Raw genomic sequence first — 22845 nt, 5'->3', positions numbered from 1 at the left:
AGTATGCTGTTTATCTTTTTCAGAGCACTTGACAGTCCCTGAAATTACATCATCGATGTCCCTTCTCCCCAGAAAAGGGGAGCTCAGGAGGGCTGGGATTTGGCCTGCCTTGTTCCCTGCAGTGTTGCTAGAACTAGAACAGCTCCTGGAGCACAAAGTGGTCACAGGACTAGAGCATGAAACCCAAGAGCCTCGAGCACAGGATATGCCTCTGCTGGTACCGCGGGGGTTACTCGGCCCCGGCAAACCTGGGAAAACCCACAGGGATCTTGCGGCTGGATCAGTGCAACCCAGCCCCCAGCCCTGGAAATACCAATACTTCAAGCTGGAATCTTCCCACTGGCTCACCATCCTTGGTAAGCATCACTCTTGCCTCTGCAGATTCCATACAGCCTTCCAAGGGCGGCACGCTGGTTTTTGACTGACTCCCTATACCTTTACTTTGATAAAGGTAAGGCCACCCACCAGAGCTCTATTTTTCTGATGCTTTTCTACCATATCTCATTTTAACCTCAAAATCTTCAAGCCATTACCAGGAAATCATGAAATCATTTGTTCATTGTTATTAGTGTCGCTGTAATTAAAGAGAATCGTATTCCAAAATCTTCACCTGCACTTATCAAAACTCACCCTCCAACCAATCAATTAGTATTACAATAACCTCGTTCCCTGGTTGCCGCCGCTATTAGCATTTTGATTGAATGTCTGTTGAAAAGTGTCTGGTAACAGAAGATTGTCTTCAGAAAGTAATGTTTCTTTATTCGTCACCACCGAACCTTGTCTGGTTGTCTCCAGTCTCGACTCAAAAGAGACAAGACAGTTTCCAAAAGCAGTCATCTTGGTGGTAGATTATGTTTTCATGAGGCCCGTGATCAACGGGGCATAATGGCTCCAGCATCGCCAGCTATACCCAGAGGCCTCCCACTGGCTGTGGCCTCAGCATACGGCAGCCGCAGCTGCACTGCCAGAGCCCTGATGGGGTGACGTGTATCCCTTCTGCTGCTATATCCTCCCCACTCCAGTAATCTAGGACAGTGACCAGCAGGTCTGCACACACGACACTCCAGAAGACTCAGATAGAATAACGCCCATGCCGGATAAGCCAGCGGGCACTGGGACTCCTACAAAAAGATCATCATCATTACATACCCCCTTCTCTGCACTTGGGAAACCTGTTATTCTAACGTAAGTCCTCTAATCGTCATCATCACCATAAAAGCACCGGTCAGTAAAGAGAGGGGTTAACAAGCTCCATTATGTGGAGAGAATGCCTGTCGTCTTCTCCACGTCACAGGAATTAAAGAGTCCATTAACTCACTAATATTAGAATTAACAACTTGCTAGTTCAGAGAGCTCTATTTACTGCTGCCCCCCGCCCCCAATCGCCGATGCCTTTTGTGGCTAAATGGAGATCTCCAGACACACAATGCTGGCAAACACAAAAAAGTTTTCATCGCAGTGTACAGTCTTGCCCAAGGCAAGTCAGCGGCCGCAGCTCTGCATCTAGAGGAGGTTCTGCTTTGACTCGTCTTAAGCAGAGTAGCAGAGGGCACAGGAGAGGGCATGTCCGGAGTTAGGAAGAACGTGTTCCAGGATATAAATATGGAGGTGCTTAAATGCCATCCATCCATCCATCCGACCACCCATCATCCATCCAGTTTCAACCCACAGCAAGAGATATGCACGAGTTTCGCCTTCACTGCAGATGACCCTTGGCCCAACAAACCCCTCTGTTGTCTGCACCCACCTCCCACCCATTGTTCACATGCAATGGTGAGAGGCATCCACAGGGCTGTATTACTGCTCCAGTAAAATTCAAAAATCTTCCAGAACTCAAGGAAAAAACTCAAGGAAAAAAGCCCTATACGTTTCCTTTAAAAATCTTTCCCTTCTCTAAACTTCGTCTCCTTTTTCTCCCCCCAACTCTTGTTTCTCCCCTGGCTGCCAGCCAGGATTTTATAATAGTGTCAGGTAGCAATTTCATTTTTTAAATGCTCTTATCAAGGATTTAAGGTGAAAGATAAGAACAGCACAGTAAATCATCCTAAAGGAGTGTACCGTGAGGCACAGCATTTTACACATCAAAACAGTTAACAGAATGAAAAGACAAGGACAGGGAAACAAAGTAAGTTTAAGCATCGGCTGAAAGGGGGAGGGTAGAGGCCAAAGTGAATAGAAAGATCATCCTTCAGATTTCCAAGCTCCCTCTGGTAATGATCTTGGCATATTTGCTAAGAATTGCATGAACAGTCCAATTTCCATTTTAAAATAGGATGTTTTTAGAAGGCATATATATTGTCAAACCATTACACACACTTAACTGGGGGCTTTCATCGGAGTCATCTGACCTGCAAGCATGTGTTGCTATTATCACTGCTTTATTATTTATCAAATCAATTTCTTCATGGAATGACTAATAACCTAGCCACAGCTGCTCCCCCTCTTCCCACCCCAGCTGCTACCACCCTGGCAGCAGCAAGATTTGCTGGGCTACCTGCAGTGCTTCACTCCCTACCTCTTGGTAAAGAATCTTATTTTTTAACAAAAGGAAAAGAAGAGGGGTGGACTCAGGAGGTGCCACTCCGGATTCAAGCCACTTTGCGGCGGCTGCTTATACTTATACTACACCCAGGAAAAGTGAACACTGCTAATTGACCAGGCCAGGCACCAGTCGATTCTACCAGGGGATTTTAACTACAGCCCCGTAATAAAGGAACCACAAACCTAGAATAAAGTAAAAATAGAGACAGGTACCTACTTTCCTGTTTTGATCCTTTATAACATCTTTGATTCCAGTCTATTTTTTAAAAACCAACCAAGGGCCACGTCCAATTCAAACACGCACCACTGCTCCCTCGCCCTGCCCCCCACACACAGCTGCGATGCAACCCAAGCATGGTAACTCCAGAAAACAGTCATTAATATACTGTTTACTCTTCTTTTATACACTCACCAATCTCTTCTGGAGTCTACCTGAAAATTCACAATAAATAAAAATGTGCAATTAGGCGATTTCCCATTTGCCAAGGAATGATTCCACTGTCCATTAGAAGCTAGAGTTCTAAAAATACAGAAAGGGAAATTATTAGGTATTGTTGATACATATTTCTGCTGTAAAACGGGATTAGTACCATGGGCAAAAATACAAAGCCTCTTTCGTAAATCTTACCAAATTTTTTAAAAAGGTAAGACATCATGGGGGAGGGAACAAATTAAATCATAATTTTCAGGCTATGTTTCCTTACTGTCACTCAGAAAAATTGCCAGGTGTTTCCAGAGTAGTTTATAAAGAAATATACTAGCTGAATCAGGAAATCTTTCCAGGGCAAATGAATCAACTTAATTAAAACAAGACTTAAGGTGCCAAGCCTAGTGATGTTGGAAGTGGGGAGGAAATTTAGGAATCCATCTGTAAGTACACACCTTTCGCATGAGCATTTTAAATCCTGGTACAGACCCCAGGTTGGAGTGAGCCTTCTCACCAGCCCACGAGGTGGCACCAGGCATCATGGGTTAGGAGTGCAGGACTGATCCTTTTTTAAAAAAAACGGAACCAATATTTTCAGCCTTTCTTCCAGATCAGCTGTAAAGGGCGACTACAACAATACCAATGAACCAACCTAAATGTGCATCGACAGATGAATGGATAAAGATGTGGTACATATATACAACGGGATATCACTCAGCCATAAGAAGAAACGAAACTGAGTTATTTGTAGTGAGGTGGATGGACCTAGAGTCTGTCATACAGAGTGAAGTAAGTCAGAAAGAGAAAAACAAATACCATAGTCTAACGCATATATATGGAATCTAAAAAAAAAAAAGGTACTGATGAACCTAGTTGCAGGGCAGGAATAAAGATGTAGACGTAGAGAATGGACTTGAGGACACGGGGTAGGAGGGGGAAGCTGGGGTGAAGTGAGAGTAGCATCGACATATATACACTACCGAATGTAAAATAGTTAGCTAGTGGGAAGCAGCCGCATAGCACAGGGAGATCGGCTCCGTGCTTTGCGATGACCTAGGGGGGTGGGATAGGGAGGGTGGGAGGGAGGCTAAGAGGGAGGGGATATGGGGACACGTGTATGCAGATGGCCGATTCGCTTTGTTGTGCAACAGAAACTAACACGGTATTGTGAAGCAATTATACTCCAATAAAGATCTACTAAAAAAATTAATATTTTAAAGTGAACAATCCATTTTGACTCTAGTTTACAGCAGTAAGTTCAATGACTTACAGGAAATCAAAAAATTCTTTGAAAAACAAAACTTTCTCGTACACTTTGGTGTACAACAGAAACTAACACAGTATTTATTGTGAAGCAATTATACGCCAATAAAGATCTATTAAAAAAACAACAAGGAAAATACTTCAGTCACTGGGTTACGATCAAGAATGTTTCACTTTAATGAGAATTTTAAAATATAATTATTTGCAGAATATTTTGTCGAAAATATTATCTTAATAAATATCAACTTTAGAAAAAAACAATACCAAGGGCATTTTTTCCCCCTCTTAAGAAAGAAAGAACTCCCATGAGTTTGCTGGATAACTGTGCCTTCCTAAGGTGCTGGAAAAACAGAAGTGTTCAGAACCATCTCTTCAGTTCTCCAAGGCCCTCTCCAGAAAGCACCATCCTCCTGACACGGCTTCTACACACCGCCCCCCCTTTTGCTAGAGCAGGTCTCGGCTGGGGCGGGGAGCCGGGGGGAGCACACAGCAGAGCAGTGCAGACTGCGCGCTCTCCACCTTCCGCCAAATGAGACCAAGGTGAGAAGGGCCTGCCTGTCCGCCAGCCGCCCTCTGGTCATATGTTAATACTGTTTGCCAAGCTCGGGAACTATAAGGGGGAAGAAGACACAGAGAAGAACCAAACCATCAAGCAGATAACACAATCGTTAAGAACCGAGAGATGCCAGAAAGGAATTGCGAGGAGCACAGACATGGCTGGAGCTAACCTTGTCTGCGGTTCGAGAAGATGTCCCCAGGGGACCTTAAGCCCAGGCCTGAAAGCTGAGGAGCTGGCCAGGAGTGAGAGACAGACTGTTCCTGGCAGCCCAAGGAACAGCCTGTGTGGGCGGCCCTGTTAAGGAAGGGCCCAGGTCAGCGTAGCTGCAGGGAGCATGTCTGGGGTGAAGCTGGAGACCGAAGAAGGGCCGGAAGTCAACGACTCTGCAGCGCAGCGTCAGCGTTTTAGGCCTCATCCTAACAGTGATGGGAAGCCAGCAGTGTTTTGGGAGGGGGTCACTAGATTCACACCCGGCACAATGGGATGGTAGTTTTTCATACCTCCCACTCCCCACATCCATCACCGGAGGCCACCACCACCCTTCCTGGGCTTACACACCAGGGCACAGGCCACCCCACTGCCCAGAAAAGGGTGGGGTCAAAGGCTTGGTCCGAAGCACAGCTTTTTAAAAGGTTTTAAAGCTGGGGGGGGGGGGGTGTCCTGGGAGGTCACGTGACCCGGGAGTTCCCAGCCCTGTTGGCACATCAGCTTCAGCTGGGGGAAACGTGAACACTCAGCCAGGGCTCCAACCCTGAGTCTCACTTAATTGCTCTGGGGTGGGCTCCAGACATTAGTATGTTTTAAAAACTCCCCGCTGATTCTAACGTGCACCCAGGGCTGAAAACTGCTGATGCAGCCCAGACCTCCGATGTGACAGCAATCATTCGTCATACGGGCGTCTAATGCTGGGCTGTGGGATGGCCTATGTCCCCCAGACCTTCCCAACCAACCCCGTCTCCAAGTGAGAAAACCAAAGCTGGCCACAGGAGTTAACGGAGCTCTTAGGGTTACGACTAAAATCTAAATCCCAACTAAAAGAACAGAAGGGGAAGAGGTGAACTTCGGGCAAGTATCCTCCTCCGCTTTGTTGTGCAGCTACTGCAGCGTCGAAACACATTTTTAGCCTCCGACTAAGGAGATACTTCCGACGGGCTCTCTGGGTCCACCCACCACCATTCTACTCAGCGAACACACAGCTGCTGGGTGTGATACGGAAGGGAGCCCGGGGCTGGTGAGAGACGGAACAGGGGCCACTGTTGCCTCTGTATCTATTCTGGGCCCGGGATGGATGATGTCACCTCCAGCAGCAGTGGAAAGCAGAGTCATGAATCATCCATGAACCAGCCCAGCCTCCGAGATAATAAATCGGATGTCGGCACCGCGCGCTTCGCAGACCTGGTGCAGAGGCGCCGGCTCCGCCTGGGGTGCTGGGACACAGGCACCAGCGCTGGAAACATTCAGAGAGAAGGAAGCCCTTTCAATTACGTCCTGATATCAAGATGGGGTGGCAAGCTGAGGAAGAAATTTCAGATTTGTAGGGAGTCCTCAAAGGCACACAACTTTGATCACAGTAAAACCATGCCAGTTACTTTTGCGCGCCGCCAGGTCTGCCAACCAGACCCGGGGATTAAGAGAAGCACATCCGGGGCTGCAACTATTAATTACGCTGTGCCTGCCGGCGTCCTCCGCCCGGAGACCTTGTAGGTGTTACCACTTTGACCCTCAACAGCATTAATTTAGCTCAGAAACTCACTCTAGGATTGAATTTGGCAATTGTTCCTGCCCGGAAGGGTTGCTGGGACAACATAAAGAAATCAAGAAGTCTGTTTGGCAGGGTTTGAAGTTCAGTGTTGTCTTGCTGTTTTCTTTCTTATGTTTTCCAGGGTGGAAGTCGGGGCAGGTACGTAAGGATGGTAAGGTTTGTGCTGTCATACATATGAGTTCTCCTGATTTCCTTCTCTTTCTCTCTCTCTCTCTCCCTCTTCTTTTTTTGGCCTTATTTCCACTTCCCTAAATAGCCAGGTTGAATGAACCAGCTGGAAATACCAGTCTGCTGGGTATGGTCTGCACTCTCGGAGTTGGGGTTCCGCCACCTCCTAGGTGTGTTGGTAAATCCTTGGCTTAGAAAGAAATGACTGCGCTCCGAAGGCTACAAATTCAACGTTAAACCTCAGAGTTCTTCAAGTGTCTTTCTCTACCAAGAAGTTATCTCTAACACCCTAAGGTCAATTTCATGGTCTTTGGCCAAATTAGACTCGGGCAGGCCGTGAACTACATCAGGATCTGGGGGCCGTGTTCTCTTAAGTAGAAGGTCTTTTGTCTAATTTCTCTTGCACATAATTTTGCGGAGGGAGCAGCTGTGATGTGGACAGGAACCTGCGGGGAGAAACGGCTGTGTTCGCCCATGGAGGCTGCAGGCCACGGGTGAGCAGGGAACTCGCCCGACAGGAAGCACTGCTTTGTCCTCTGCATGCCGTTTCCTAGGGCTGCTGAACAAAGCACCACCAACTGGGGGGCTTAAAACAACAGCAGTTTATTCTCTCACAGCTCTGGAAGCTGGAAGTCCAAAATCAAGGTGTCGGCAGGGCCACGTCCCCTTGAAGTTTCCATGAGAAAATCTGTCCCATGCCTTTCTCTTAGCTTCACACTCCAATCTCCACCTCTGTGGTCATGTGACATTCTCCGTGTCTCCCTTCACATGTCCTCCCTCTTCTTAGAAGGACACCCATCGTATTGAACCAACTTACCCCCGTCTGACCTCATCTTAACTTGATTACATTTGCAAAGACCCTATTTCTGCCTCAGGTCACATGCTGAGATACAAAGGGGCTAGGACTTCCACATACCTTTTGAGGGGGATTCAATTCAACCCATAAGATGAAGGAAAAGCTAACAGCGTCTGCCGACAGCTCTCTAGAGTGTGAATATTTTCTCCAGTCAGCAGGCTTTAGCCTTCATTCCTCAAGGAGTGATAGTAACACTATTCTTATTAGTAGTAACATAACAGTAACCTAACTTTATTATGATAGTAATAAAGTTAATACTTACAGAGAGTATAAACATCAGATGCTTCACATAAATTCTCTTAAACCTCGCAAGTCCATAAATTAATAACATTCCCCATTAAACAGATGAGAAAACTGAGGTCGAGAGACGTTTAATAACTTGCCCCAAGGTCACACAGCTACTGAGTGGTGGCGCTGGAATTTGAACCCAGCAGTGTGACTGGGGACCTAGGCTCTCACCCTTTTGCCACCAGACAACTCACAAGCTTCACTAACTGGGTACCTGCCTTGACTCTTAAGCTACAAGCAACAGGGGCACAGAGGAGGATTCTGTATGTGCCACATTGTATAAGGTCCCCACATGTTTAGTAATCATAACTTGGGTTAGGAAAATGCTTTCAACTTTTTTTTCTTTAATTAAAAAGACCTTGGACTCCTGGAACGAAGGGTCTCTCTGTTCTGACCTCTCTCACCTCTGCTCTGGGATAAACTAAAGCAAACGGGGCTTCTTTTCATACTGGGGCCGGTCTGGCTATCCTATTAATAGCATGTTGTCTGGAAAAGCAGAAACTACTAAGAAAATCCTCATCTATCCATCCGACTCTCTGTTTATGGAAAGAAAAAGACAGAGGTGACTCAGAGGCAAAGGATTCTCAGCTGCATATAATCAAGTCCTGTTTGGAGCTCCGAGGCCCCCTCTCCCCGGCAGGACAGAAAACTCAGATGACGCGGGACCCATCCCTCATTCAGCAAAGTCTGAGATGCCACATGTTCTACTAACCCCATAAAGACAACCAAGTTTAAAAATCTTTACGCCAGTGTCAGGAACACGGTAGAAGTGACAACAGTTACTGTGTTAGCATACTGAGATGGGATGAACTTTTTCCTTTTGAAAATTCTCTCATGCTGTTCTATCGCTATATTTACAATTCAACTTGGGATGAATTGTAAAAGCTTATTACACTAAAAAAGTATTTGTTTGACTAGGTAATAAATGCATAGGGTACGAAAATTCGAAAGGTAAATGAGTATAAAGTGAAAAGTTTTCCTGTATCTTTGGACCACTGGTCACTTAATCCTCTTCCCCAGAAGCAAATGCTGTTTTTTATTTATGTATACTTGCACGGATGAGTATATATATTTGTGCATAAAACATATTCGAGTGCTTTCTCTAGCTGGAGATTATTCCAAGTCCTTTATACTTCTTAACTGATTTAATAAGCCTCAGGCTAACCCGATGGCATCATTCCTGTTTTTTAGATGAGGAATCGTGAGTCACAGAGAGTGTAGGTGACTTGCCGAAGGTCACACAGTTATGACGTCACAAACCTTAGATGTGAACACCAGCTGTCTGACTCCAGAGCACGTGCTCTAAGCCACTTGGCCATTCTCACTCTCTGTTGCCAGTTTTGTGACTATCCTTTCAGAAATATTCCATGCACAGGCAAACGTATGTTTCATGTGTGAAGGGGAGGGGAAAACTTTTTTTAAAGACTAGGTCTTAAAAAGTTCAAATAAACATTGTAACTTGCCTGAAGAAGTTAAATCGGCAGTTCTTTAAGGGGGAAAGGAAAGCACTAAGGCTACTGGCATTGACCACTCTCGGTGGGCACTTCGCAAGTGGCTCATTAACTCGTGCAGAGCAGATGTGCTGCCTCCAGAGAGCGAAACGGGGCTCAGAGCCCTTCGGGGACCACCTGAGGTGGCGCCCAGGGAAGCTGGGACTGAAGCCAAGTATGGGCAGCACTAAACTCAAGCTCCTTCCCGTGTGTCCTGTGACAGAGACACAGATGGGCCAGGGAATGTCCTCCGAACCCAGGGCCCAAACAGAAGCTCAAGCGCAGAGCTGAACAATCCTGGGGGCTCCTGGAGTCCCAGCAGGAAGCAGGCGCCCCGGCTTCTGGTCCCCCCGCTCAACCCCTAGCAGCGCCGTGATGCTAAGAAAGGGGATCTTTTCACCAAGGGGCCAAGCTGAAGGCTCCTCTCTCTTCAGAGATCTGAAACCATGTGAGAGTCGGAGCTGGGAGCTGGGCCTCTATGGGAACAGGGCCGAACAAAAGCCTCATTGTCTCTCTCCACAAAAAACCATTTCTGGGTCAATGAAGTGGCTGACCCTGGGCCCACTCCCTTTCTGCTTCCGTGGGCCACAGCCAGGAGGGAGGAAGGAAGATCTACTAGCTCACCACCCTTCTGGTGCCAGGGCTTTTATTCCGAAGGAAAGGAGTTTCAGATTTATCCTCCAGCTGGGACACCAAGGGGCATCCAGGGGGCCATGCCCGCCCCCCACCCTGGCCTGCCCTGTTGCCAGGGCGCTGTGGGCTCCGTGTGAGTCCCCATCCACAGGAAAAGCAGGTGAACAGAAACTGAGCTCCCATGTTGATGAATATCTCAAGAGACAGCGCCGGAATGGGCGCTTCCGGAATACAGTTAGCTCAGGGAAGAAAAAAATTAAAGTGTGCTCCTTGCTTTCCTGTCAGAAATAAAATTAAGGTCTCAGATCGATGTTGCCGGGGCTGGGACAGCTACAGGCATCTTTAATGGCCTCCTCTACATGTTTGCAAATTCACAGTCCCCTTCAACCCTGCCCTTCTAATTGGTTATTTGCGAGGTCACGTTTGCACCAATTTCTCCGGGAAGGCTAATGGTGTTTATTTAACGAGAAAAATAAAATGTGCAGACAGCTCCGGGGGCTGGTCTCTGAGAGATGGCTCAGGGCAGGGGCTGCAGCTCTCTACCCCGCTCCCGTCTTTCACCCTCTGTGGCCGCCCTTCCTCTGGAGGAGGTCCTGAGATGGGCCCGGTGACAGCTCAGGCCTTGAGGGGACTGTGCTGGGGGCCAGAGGCGGGGGGGCCAGGCTGCACAGCCTCTGGGCAAAGCCCTAGATGCACCCTCCTGGTGGGGACCACCTTAGGCAGCCCAGCTTTAAAACGAGCCCGCCGGGAGCACAGAATCTAGTGGAGGGGCACGTGGCTGTCCGTGTACACCGCTGTGGGGCTTGCCAGTTCTTCCTCGTTCTAACTGAAGTGTGCCGATTTCAAGCCTGCACGTAATTGTTTTCCAACAGAACCTCTCCAAGTACCCAAAGGCGGCAAATTACACATCACTGCCAGCACCCCAGCCAGGCTCTTCTATCCAGGGGGGATGGGGGAGATTCAATTATATTGAGTTTCTACCCCATTCTAACATTCTCCCTTAGACTCCGCATGTATCAATACCTTTTTCTTTTTTTGGCCTCTGCGCGGCATGCGGGATCTTAGTTCCCCAACCAGGGATCAAACCCTCACCCCCTGCAGTGGAAGCGTGGAGTCTTAACCACTGGACCTCCAGGGAAGTCCCTCAATACCTTTCTAAAACAGGTGCCCCACACTGACATCGATCCACTCTGGGAAGAGACGAGGATTTATCACCTAACCTGATCTAACTCTCTACTTGCATGAAAAGAGCCCACAGACATGCTAGGTGACCACATCACAGTACAGCCTAGGCTGGAAGCTCTATCCGACCGAGACCCTTGGTTGGTGTTAGTGGCCTGTGACACACCAGCAGCTTTCCTGTCGACTGGCTTCCAATTCAGGTGCAGAACTGGGCTCAGTACCAATAGTAATCAGCTACTGGCTTACAGGTTGCCACTAAACCCTTAACACATCTCAGACTTGCGTTAGAGAGTGATGGGTACCTAACAGCATCAGCGGACCAGAGAGCAGATCTGTGAGGCGGCGGAAACGCAAAGGGCATGACTCCAGCAGGGCAGACCCCGCAGCAAATCCTGCTCTAGACCCTGACCTTGGGCACCGGTGCTGCGCAGGATGCCATCGTGTCCCATTGGCACAAGTGTCCTCACCAGCTGTGATTCTCCAAACCCTTATCATGCTTTCTACCCCAGCCAACAACCCTTTCCCACCCAGAGGGACTTATCCTCTTTGTCAAACACACTCCTTCCTCCATCCTACAAAGTCACATTTATGGGTTGTAGAGTCCCAACCCTCTCTCCCAGGTAAATAAAGTCAAAATGTTAGAATCTCATTAGGAAAAACACACATACATTATCTTTGACACCCCACACCTACAAATGAAGCAATGCTTTTTTATTTTTAATTTAATTTACGCCTCTGTGAAACTCTTTTTACGCTTCCCCCTCCCCCCTTGGGAAATGGGCATCAATAAACAAACAATTACAGTGTGATTTTTAATCATCTTTTAGTATACAAGAAAAGAGTCAGTCTGGACTTCAGAGGTCAATTTCAAAAGTGAGTGTCTGGCAGGGAGTCAGGACATTAAGGGCTGTTTTTTCTCCTTAGGAAAGCATTACCGGGATTTCCCTGGCGGCACAGTCACTAAGAATCCGCCTGCCAATGCAGGGGACACGGGTTCGTGCCCTGGTCTGGGAAGATCCCACATGGAGCAACTAAGCCCGTGCGCCACAACTACTGAGCCTGCACTCTAGAGCCCACGAGCCACAACTACTGAAGCCCACGTGCCTAGAGCCCGTGCTCCGCAACAAGAGAAGCCACCGCAGTGAGAAGCCCGCGCACCGCAACGAAGAGTAGCCCCCGCTCGCCGCAACTAGAGAAAGCCCGCGTGCAGCAATGAAGACGCAATGCAGCCAAAAATAAATAAATAAAATAAGTAAATTTATTAAAAGAAAAAGAAAAGAGTGTCTTCTATCATATAGCTTCAGCTACATCGCACAGGCACCGTTTTAATAAATAAACTAATTACGCAAATTATGAAGACCTTAAACTTCGGCCAGCTGCTTTTGGGGATAGAGATGCTGTATGAGCTTCTTGGGAGAAGCCAAGCTCAGTCTTGCTGCCTTGAGGTGAGACTGCAGAAGGCTGCTCCCTCCAGCCACAGGGCCCACCACGGTGCCCTTCCAGCCTGGTAACTCCCGATGGGCACAGCCGCCCTGGGAGAGGGAGGACTTTCTTTGTCCAGGGAGCCTGCTGGGGATGGCGCTCTCTGAGATCCACAGAACAGGAGACTGCCTCGGAGCTGTTGTTCCTCTCCAAAGCCATTAGCACTGCACTTAATAAGCAACTGCTAACAGTCCGGAGAGGAGTCATCCATCACACTGATCTTTATTTTTCTCTCTGTATCCTGTTCCTTCGCCTCTGGCAATGTTCCGGAGCAAACAGGCCTGCTGGGTAATGGAAGCCACCGGGAGTGAGAAGGCCTGTCCCCAGGTCTCTCCTCTCTACTCGCCAGAAACCACTCCCTCTCCAGCTGACCCTCACCAGGCCACCTGATAAGCTTCAAAGACATCCAGCTCATTTTCCACTGGGCCCCCAACCACCCAGCTCTCCCCTGACGCGCCAGACTTGGAGGGACCTGGCTGTGCAGGCCCTGAGGTCAGAGGGAGGCAGCACATCTGAGGCTCCCCTGGAATGAGCTCTTGGGGGGCTCCCTACCCCCATGAGGAGGTGAGTGAGAGATGTATTTCAGCAACCAGCATCGCCGCCATCCACTGTCTCAAACAGGGCGGATACAGGGAGAGTCCTCCAGCCCCCTCGCTCTCAGCCAGCGTCCCCCCAACCACCCACCAAAGAGCAAATCAGAAAGGATAGCACCTTGTTGCTTCTTCCCTCCCTGCCCACCTCCAGCCCCACTCTGGGATCAATACCTAATGCTGAATTCAAGATCTTATCTGAGTTCTGCAAGGGTAAAGCGACAAACTTTTCCCCAATGATTAAATCCTTTGATGATCAGTCCAATATTTTTCAGCCCACCTCTAAGGACGTTTAGAGAGCAAATGCAATGACTCTGAAAAGGCTGGAAAGCCACCATTCTCTCTGTCCTTGGGCACAGAGGGTCTCAGAGAAGGCGCGAAATGAAGCGATGGGCGGGGCCAAGGAAGGCCCTAGCTTCTACCAGTAGCTCAGCTCCCCAGCTGGCTGTAGGAACCTGCTGTGCGGCTTTCCAAAACTCCACATGCCTTAGTTTCTCCATCTGAAAAATGGAGGCACCTTGTAGTCCGGCAAGAGGATAGGTGTGGAGAAGGACTAGTAATAAGGAGGGGCTCAAGTCCTTAAGATCGCCGACTCTCCTGCTTTAAACCACTGCCTAGCCCCGTGCTCGCAGAGCGGCTAAGAACACAGGCTCGGGGTTGGACAGGGTGGGTTTACGTCTAAGTTCTGCTCGGACCAGTGTGCCACTCTGGGCAGCTCAGTTCATAAAGATTCCACAGTACGTGCTAAGCACCTGGTATAGGGGTGCTCAGAAAGTGGCTGTTTCTACCAGGAGTGCTAACACAACCTGGTTAACACAGAACCCTGTACCACTATGGTGTGCACTCTGAGGGGGCGGGGGGGGGTCAGACCCCCCCTTCGGGAATGAAGGTCATTTTCCCCAGCCGCTGGGAGTGCTGCTGGATGACGGCCCCAGCTGTTGGTCCCCTCCAGGACTTCCCCGGTACAAGCCCAAGATGACACCTGCTTCCCAGGTGGGCTGCCTCCTATGACTGATCAACATACGGGGATAACTGGGGCAGCCGAAGGACCACCCTCTCTTCAAACTCCCCAGGGCATCGCAGGTCGTCACCTCCGTCTGCCCAGTCCCCGTGAAGAGCATCCCCAATGAACCTCCTGCAGACCCAGCCCCATCTCAGGGACCCCTACCGGAGACAACTGCTCCCCCTCCGCTAGTTAGAGAAAGGAAACAATCTGGAACCTACTTCCAGTTAAAAAGCTAAAAGCCAGAAGCATACTTTAGGTCCTGGAGCTCAGCGGTCCCAGTTCATGTATTTTCCAGAGGCAGAGCCTGAGGGGTTCAGAGAGCTTAGGAAAAGTGCCCCTGGCTAGACGCAAAGGGGCAGCAGAAGCTGGAAGGCGGTCTCTCTAAGGACGAAGGTGGGAAGACGCCACACTTCTGTGAGAGTCAGATGCTGAACGACCTTCCTGCTTCCAGGACGGAGGATGCACCTCCCTGGAGGGCTCACTGTCTGCCGGACTCTCCCCTGGGCTCTTTCCCACGGTGCTACCGAGGTCCGAGTGCAGATGTAAAGTGGGAAGAACACAGGCTGGCGCTTCCGTGAACAGGAGCAGTGAACTGAGGGCCACCCTTGTGCCTACGGGACCAGCGGGGACAGGGCAGGAGGCGGCCACCGTGGGGCAGGAAGTGGAAAAGCTGCCCCGACCCCTGGCTCCTAATGGCAAGTGTGGCCTGACTCCCAGAAGGCCAGGCCCCGTGCCACGGAGTTTTCCCTGACAGCAGTGGTCGCAGCTCAGGGGCACACAGGTGGTTTTCAAAATGCCTGGGGCAGAGGACAAGTCACCGCCCAGGCTGCCCAACGGGGCTGGGTTAGAAGGTGACGGAAAGCACTAAGCAAGTACCCTGACGACACGGAGGGGTTAATGGTCTGGGCCTCTTTAAGCAGAGAGCTGGCGGCAGTGCCAGCCAGAGAGGTGTCCTCAGCTCCTGCTCCAGCAGCACTTTCCTCTTGATAAGATAATGGAAAACAGGAAGCGGAGGAGGTGAAGGAAAGGTTGGGGCAAGGTGGCTGCAGGAGGACTTTACTTTCCTGTGCTTATCTCCTGATCCCAAGTGCACATTCCATCAGGCCAGGGCTGTGAGGCCTGCTGGCTCCACATCTAGGATTTGTGCTTCTCTCGTGATATGTTCTTTCTTTAGAGAAAATTCTTTCCTCCCCTAATGCTCTGGATCGCTGAAGTATTACCCCAGCTTCAGCACCCCGTCCAGAGAGAAACTCCCCCTCAGCTGTTTGGAGAGGCTGGAAAGCATGCATGGGCCAAAGCCCCCGCCGACACAGGTGGGACAGCGGGACCAGATTTCTGTACAGGAGCAAACGGGCAGCAGGTGTCAGGTCCTTCCCGTTGAAACCTCTGGGCACACGGTCCTCCTGCCTTCTCTTCCCCGCCCCACCAGCATCAGGCCGGCCACAGGCTGCATCCATTCAGGCCGGCTTCCTGGACGGGCGGCCTGAGCTGTCACATACACCCCGCGCTCAAGAGGGCTCCACTCTTGGTTGAATGCTCTGCTGTCATCTTGAAATTCTGGATAGTTTTTGAGTAAGAGGCCCTGCCTTTCATCTTGTTGTTGACTCCATGAATTATGTAAGGGGTCCTGCACTGACCACAGGAATCTTAAAGGCGGGCAGGGCAGAAGGATGCGGGGCAGGCCCTGCCTTGGCTGGGGGAGGGGGCCGCGCCGTGCACGCACCAGGGGCTCTGCCCGCCCTCCATCCTGCCATCGCCACCGGGAGTCCTGACTTGGGGGAGTGAGCGACCACGTTCCTGAAGCTACTCTGAGTGCTGGGCCACAGGTGACCTCCCTTAGGCTCCCAACAGGAAACACTTCCCTCACCCAGTCACAGAGGGACCCCCACCCCATCACTGTGCCCAGTGCCCTTGGAGAAGGGGAAGAGGCTTCAACCACGGCAGGAGGCATCTGCGTTAGAAACAGGGGAGCACTTTCCCTGGCGCCTCCTCTGCAGTGTGTCTGGGCCTGACGTCCTGAGTGTGAATCCAGCTCTGTCAGTTACCAGCCGAGTGACCTGACACGGAGGGTGAGCCGCCCCCTCAGGTCCCTCAGATGACGAACCTCTTTCCCGGCTCAGCTGAGAGGGTTCAATGAGATGATCTGTCATCTCTCCCAACACAGGGCCTGACACAGAGCAAGAGACCAAAACTACCTTTTTCACTGATATTCAAAAAAGAATGACAACAATACTGCCTAGAGGCCGCTGAGGAATCTTCCAGGACTATGAATTCTAACACTGAGCACCAGTGCCACGTTCAGATGCACCTCGCCCATCCTGAAAATAAAAGGCCGAAAACACCCTTCTCAACAAACCTGCTGCACGTGGAGACCACAAAGAGCAGAATTTGAGGGCTTCCCTGGTGGCGCAGTGGTTGAGAGTCCGCCTGTCGATGCAGGGGACATGGGTTCGTGCCCTGGTCTGGGAAGATCCCACATGCCGCGGAGCGGCTGGGCCCGTGAGCCATGGCCGCTGAGCCTGCGCATCCGGAGCCTGTGCTCCGCAACGGGAGAGGACACAACAATGAGAGGCCCCAACAGTGAGAGGCCTGCGTACCGCAAAAAAAAAAAAAAAAAAAAAAAAGAGCAGAATTTGTAATCAGCCGTCCTAGGTGTGAGTCCCTTCTCTGATCCTGGATGTAAGGCACCTCCTCTGAGATGTGGTTACCTCATCCACAAAATGGAGGTGATGGTAATAATAATAATACCTAACATTTATGCACAGTTGATGTGCTTGGCACTACGCTCTCCAAACAATCCTATAAGGAGGTACCCATATTATCTCCATTTTGCAGATGAATAAACTGAGGCATAAAGAACTTAAGTGATTTTCCCTCCGGGGGCTGCTGTGAAGATCAAGGTAGAAGATGCGTGTGGAAGCAGTGCTGGGAAAACCATAAAGATCGACGCAATGCTGACGATGATCAAGGGTCGTCAAGAAACGCCCGTCACCGGCACCACCTTCCTCTCACTCCGGAGCGTTGCAGAAGCAAAGGCAATCATTCCACACCTGTAAGCTCTTCTTTTCTCTCCTTGCCTCCCCCTAACTCCTCATCCTCTACCCCATCCCCATCCCTTCCCCAACATATAACACCCCTGAGGCCCCAGTTTTCTATTTTCCCTTTTAAGGATGCTGTAGGTGGATGCATGAGATGCTTGGTTCCCCAGGCACACTCAGGACAGCCCCTCCTTCTCCCACCCTTGGAAGCATCGCTTCCCACCCACTCCTTCCTCCCTTTCACTCAGCCTGCCTGCTCAGAACAGGGAGACAGGCAGTCAGCACTGGGTAACTGCTTCTAATCACAGGGGACAGCAAGAATGTAAACAACACAAGAAACATCTAAATACCATCCAAGTGGCAAGGAAACACTGATCGCTGGCCCCTTCTCTCTAGAACACTGCTTCCTGCCACCCCCCCTTCAGAAACTCTGTTCATTAATGCCCCGTGAATAGGAACACCAGAAACCAGGAGCTTCCGGAGAACGGAACGCTAAACCATAACTTTTGATGCTGCTTCCTCTGGGGAGGATTTTCTAGAGTCATCCAATGATGAGAATCAGAGGCCCCTTTGAGAATCTATTCAAAGCTAGGGAGCCTCTCCCAAGAGAAACATAAAACATCCCGTGTGTCATTTCAGGGCTTCTTAGACCCCAGGATGAAACCCATTTTCCAAAACATGGACAGGACAGTAAGCACAGGAGAAAATACAAGGAAGTGCAGATGTCCTCCAAGCATCCAAGAGGCACAAAAGGGCATTCCAGGTCTGCACCCATTGTATACGTCGAACAGCGAACAAACCTAGGATGAGGCTTTTTTTTTTTTTTTTTTGGGCTCTTTAGATTGACAGTGTGCTTCTCAACGCCCCCCCCGCTTCAATGCAAATTGAGAACTCAACTGAGTAACGGCTGTGAATGATTTCCACTTAGTGCTGTGGTTCAGCAAGGACTAAGAAAGCAAGGATTGGAAAAGTGTATCAGAACACGTGTTGGGCGTGGCTGCACAATTAAATGACGGTTCCCAAGCCAAAAGGAAATGGTGTTTTAACTGTCCAGTATCAACCCTCCACACTACCGTGGCCCCTCTCTTAATAGAGATCCACAACACACGTCACCTCCACCTGCCTGATTTTGGAACAGTCACTGTATCTTTTGTCTGCAGGACTGGGGGTGAGAAGAGATGGAGGCAGGAGAGGATGAAGGGGCAACCTCCCCACACTGGGGTTCTTACCTCTGTGCCTGTTGGTCGTCTTATCAAACATCAGCATTGCATCCTCCACCTGCAAAACAAATACAAAATAGAGTCTCTGCTTTAGGAATTTTAACAAAATACACAAAACATTATATATTGGGGGGGGGTGGCAGTTTCCATTATAGAAGTCACGTTGCTTGTTAAAACCTATTTGAGGGCTTCCCTGGTGGCGCAGTGGTTGAGAGTCCGCCTGCCGATGCAGGGGACGCGGGTTCGTGCCCCGGTCCGGGAAGATCCCACATGCCGCGGAGCGGCTGGGCCCGTGAGCCATGGCCACTGAGCCTGCGCGTCCGGAGCCTGTGCTCCGCAACGGGAGAGGCCACAACAGGGAGAGATCCGTTTACCTCAAAAAAAAAAAAAAAAAAAAAAAAATCAAAGAGAGGAAAATACCAAAGGCATCCTCTGTCTCTCTTCCTCGTCCCTTCCTCTGTCCCCCCAAGCACCCTGCAACCCTTTTAGTCATTTCTGGAGAGTCAGGATCCACACTCAAGTCCCACACGGACCTCAAGAAACTCACACTTATGAAACCAGGTTTGGCTTTGAATTCCACTCCTTTTACTTATGATCCAATCCTTTATTTGCTCCACAAAAGACACATCTTTAGTGCAGGTGCTGTCCTAAACCAATCAGCCATTCACTTGCAGACTGTACCTCATTTGGCCAGGCGAGTAGCCTGGTCTCCTCATTCATTTTGTGCCCAAAGTTGGCAGTAAAAATACAATCCAACCACATGGCTGTGGGTGGACAGAACTGTTAGCCAGAGGGCTCCGTGCTTGGAGCAATTTCAACGTGCGTGTGTGCGTGTGTGTGCGGTGCGAAGGACCAAGCACTGTTCACTGGAGCTCAAAGGCTCAGAAAGGAGCTTGGGGGCCTGAGCTAAGCCAGCTGAGAAAAAGAACCATCGGCTATTCATTCCTCACTCCTCCCAGATGACAGTCTCCGATGGAGGGGAAGACACTGGGCAAAGCAATAAGACCAGGTTTAAAATGGTGCCTCCGGACAAGTCAAATCTATTTTTCTAGACGCCCATCAAGTATAACGGAGAGAGCAAAGCCAAGGCGAGAACGGAAGAAGGCGCAGGCAAGCCAGACACAAACCTCCAAGGGACTGGCCTAGCTTACACATCCCTTCTGGAGTCAGGGCCCCTGGTGTTGCTAAGCAACCGGGCCTGAGCAAGCAGGCTCCTGGGGCCTTCCCCTTCTGGTCCCCATTTCTGTAGTCAGTTACTGGGAGGGAAACGGCCTTGCACGGTGACTGTTCCCCCAGCAAGGAGCTGTCCTCTCTCTCCCAGGAGCCAGGCTTAGGGGAGTAGGGGATGCTAGTTTGGAGAGGGGGTGCCTTCACCAGACCCCTTCCCGGCCAGGCAGGATTGATGAGTCCCCAAGGCACCTGCTGAGGCCAAACACACCATAGCCAGCTGCCTCCCGTGCACCCCTCAAGCGAAACCACCAGAAGATCAACCGGTTTGTTTCTACAAAGGGCCGTCACGTTTGAGCATATGGCATCGCAGACTCCGACCCGGGGCCTCGAGGAGGATTCCACTGCCTGGGGTGCGGGTGGGTGGTGGGTGAAGCCTGCTGGGTGTCGTGCAGGTAAACATGACATCCGTTTCACACCCACTGCCATATTTTCTAAGATGTTTGCCAAGTCCTTATTTTGAGCTGAAAATGCCTAACAGTAAGAAAAACAGCTGAAAATGCCTAACAGTAAGAAAAACAGCTCCCCTTCTGTGTTGGCCATGTTTGGGTACTGAAACTCAGATCCCCTTAGGAGATAAATAGTTTGAATTAAGAAAAAGTATTTTCAACGCCCCTCCTTTCCATCGTGCGTAATTGGGTCCCTCTTCTCCTTCCTACTTTTGGATGTTTTCTGATGCTGCCCTGCTAATATTTGCTCCACCCTGATGAGTGAGGAGGAGGCTCTGTGTATGTTTTTTGGGGGCAACCATGGTCGTAAAGAATAGAGCTCTTGGGCTTCCCCGGTGGCGCAGTGGTTGAGAGTCTGCCTGCCGATGCAGGGGACACGGGTTCGTGCCCCGGTCCGGGAGGATCCCACATGCCGCGGAGCGGCTGGGCCCGTGAGCCGTGGCCGCTGAGCCTGCGCGTCTGGAGCCTGTGCTCCGCAACGGGAGAGGCCACAACAGTGAGAGGCCCGCGTATCGCAAAAAAAAAAAAAAAAAAAAAAAAGAATAGAGCTCTTTCCTCTATGGTCCAGTGTACAATGGACCTCACAAAGACCTCCTGAATAGATACAGCGTCGGAGCGCAAGAAAAATTCTATTAACACTTTACAAAATAGAACGTCTAAGAAGTAGCTAGAGAGGAAAGAGAAAGGGGAAAAAAATCAATATGGATAAGTCCCGGTGCTTGGGGGAAGAAAACTTTTCACGATCGCAAAACACTTATTAATTCAGAGAAGCCATCAATGCGATGGAAACCTGGCAGAACAGCAAGAGCTGAAACTGGAAGAATCCGAATATACAAAGACTGAATAGAACGAAAACCACGGCCTCACATACGGGGCTGTTTCTCACGGTTCTATGTGAATTAAACAGAAGAGGCTTGTGTGAGCCTCCATCGTAGGGATGCGAGGGATACGGGCAAGACGGCTGGTACTCAGCCCCGGAGACAGCAAACTGGTAACTCTGCCCGTCTCTCTCTCTCTCACACACACAGACACACACAGACACACAGACACACAGACACAGACACACAGACACACACACACACACAGACAGACACACACACACACACACACACACACACACACAATTAGTTGGCTGTGCCGAGTTCAGCCTGCAGGCCAGGCCTCGTTCACGGAGCTAAAGAGTTAGGGGGCTGGACACAGGTGTTTCTCTGACTTCGGGGAGAAAACACCGCTAACCCTGGTGAAATGCTGCTTCAAAGGCGCTGGTATTTATTTTGTGTTGACAGTGCCCTCACCAGCCATACAGACTTCTTTGTACCAGAGGTGGGGGCCCACAGGCCTAGTGGTCCTGGGGGGTCTCTAGAGCGAGGGGGCAAGAAGGGGAGGAGGTGTCTGAACCTGAGCACACTTTGTCCCACGTCTTGGCACCTGCCCGGTCTGTCTGGGGAGAAGGAGCCTGTTCCAACCTTGAGATCTGCCTTCTAATAAAGTTAGGTATAAAAGTCAGGTGTAAAGGCAGGTATAAAACGCAGCCCTGGCATCCTCAGTGGTGTACCCCTGCAAACGACAAAGCAGGGCAAGTGACTTTAAGTGAGCTGGTTGGGGGTGCCCCCGTTGGTGTCCAACACCAGGAGGCCCTGAGCCTGTAATCCTGACTATTGCAAGGCTCAGAGTGCGTCGTGACCTCCTCAGAGGTGCCCCACGCACGCCCCGTGTCTGAGTCAGTAGTGGGAGCGACACTGTTAGCTTCCATGGCCCACGGAGGTTAGGCAGGGTGTCTCAAACCTCCTCCCTGTCAGAATCACTTGGAGCACTTGTTAAAACACAGATCCCTGGGCCTCAGCCCCAGGGTGTCTGATTCAGGAAGCAGCGTCTGCATTTCGAACAAGCTCCTGGGCGATGCTGATGCAGCTGCTGGCCTAAGGACCCTACTTCCCATGTGCTGCTCTGAGGGGCAGAAACAAGAACAAAAGCTAAAGACACTGGACAGAGCTGCTTCTCCCTCTTTACATCCATTCAGTGCTCAATACATGAACCAAATTACTCTTCCAGGGGCAACCGAGACACGTCAGGGTGATGAACAGTTCTCCCCCGCTTTGTTCCCTGTCTCTCAGACACTTACACTCCAAGATCCTGAAAATGACAGCAGCAGAACCCATGACAGAAAAGATGACAAGAAGAGGGACTTCTTAGTGGCAACCAAGCTGTCCCTGCACCCAATGCAGGAAAAATTCAGATTCTAAAAGAGAAATTCAGATTCTACTAGGATGACAGAAACTTCCCTTCCAACAAACTCCAGCTAATGGCTACATCAGTCAGTCAGCTCAGTTGTGATTAGAAAATCTAATCAATTAACTTTACTTTTATGTGACATGTATTTATTAACTATGCACTACTTGCAAAGCATCAGCCTAAGTTCCAGATAAGAGGCGAATTATATAGGTCCATAGTATATGGATTGCCTTAATGACCCTATACCCCTTACCCTGTAATTTTGCAGTTCTTCTCAAGAAAGGCAGTCTACCTCCCCACCTTTATATCTGGACTTGACTTCTTATGGTCGATAAAAAAGGTGGAGAGAATGGTATGTCTGTTTTGGGCCCAGCCTCATGAGGGTCTGTGTGTTTCGCCTTGTTCTCTCTTGCACCTCTGCTGTCACCATGA

The 22845-nt window shown here is 50.0% G+C and overlaps 1 protein-coding gene across 5 annotated transcripts in view; it reads right to left on the bottom strand.

The window, feature by feature from the left end:
* Nucleotides 1-22845, bottom strand: part of MSI2 (musashi RNA binding protein 2) — a 389780-nt gene that overhangs the window by 121369 nt on the left and 245566 nt on the right. For all 5 annotated transcript variants that reach the window (XM_033847266.2, XM_033847265.2, XM_033847268.2 and 2 more), the window contains one exon: nt 18515-18563. In XM_033847266.2, coding sequence (XP_033703157.1) covers nt 18515-18563 — 49 coding nt within the window. The remainder of the gene's footprint in view (nt 1-18514; nt 18564-22845) is intronic.

The sequence above is a fragment of the Tursiops truncatus genome, chromosome 20 (assembly GCF_011762595.2).
Source record: "Tursiops truncatus isolate mTurTru1 chromosome 20, mTurTru1.mat.Y, whole genome shotgun sequence".
Taxonomy (NCBI): Eukaryota; Metazoa; Chordata; class Mammalia; order Artiodactyla; family Delphinidae; genus Tursiops; species Tursiops truncatus.
The sequence above is the reverse complement of the archived record's forward strand: the minus strand, read 5'-3'. Positions and strand labels throughout refer to the sequence as shown.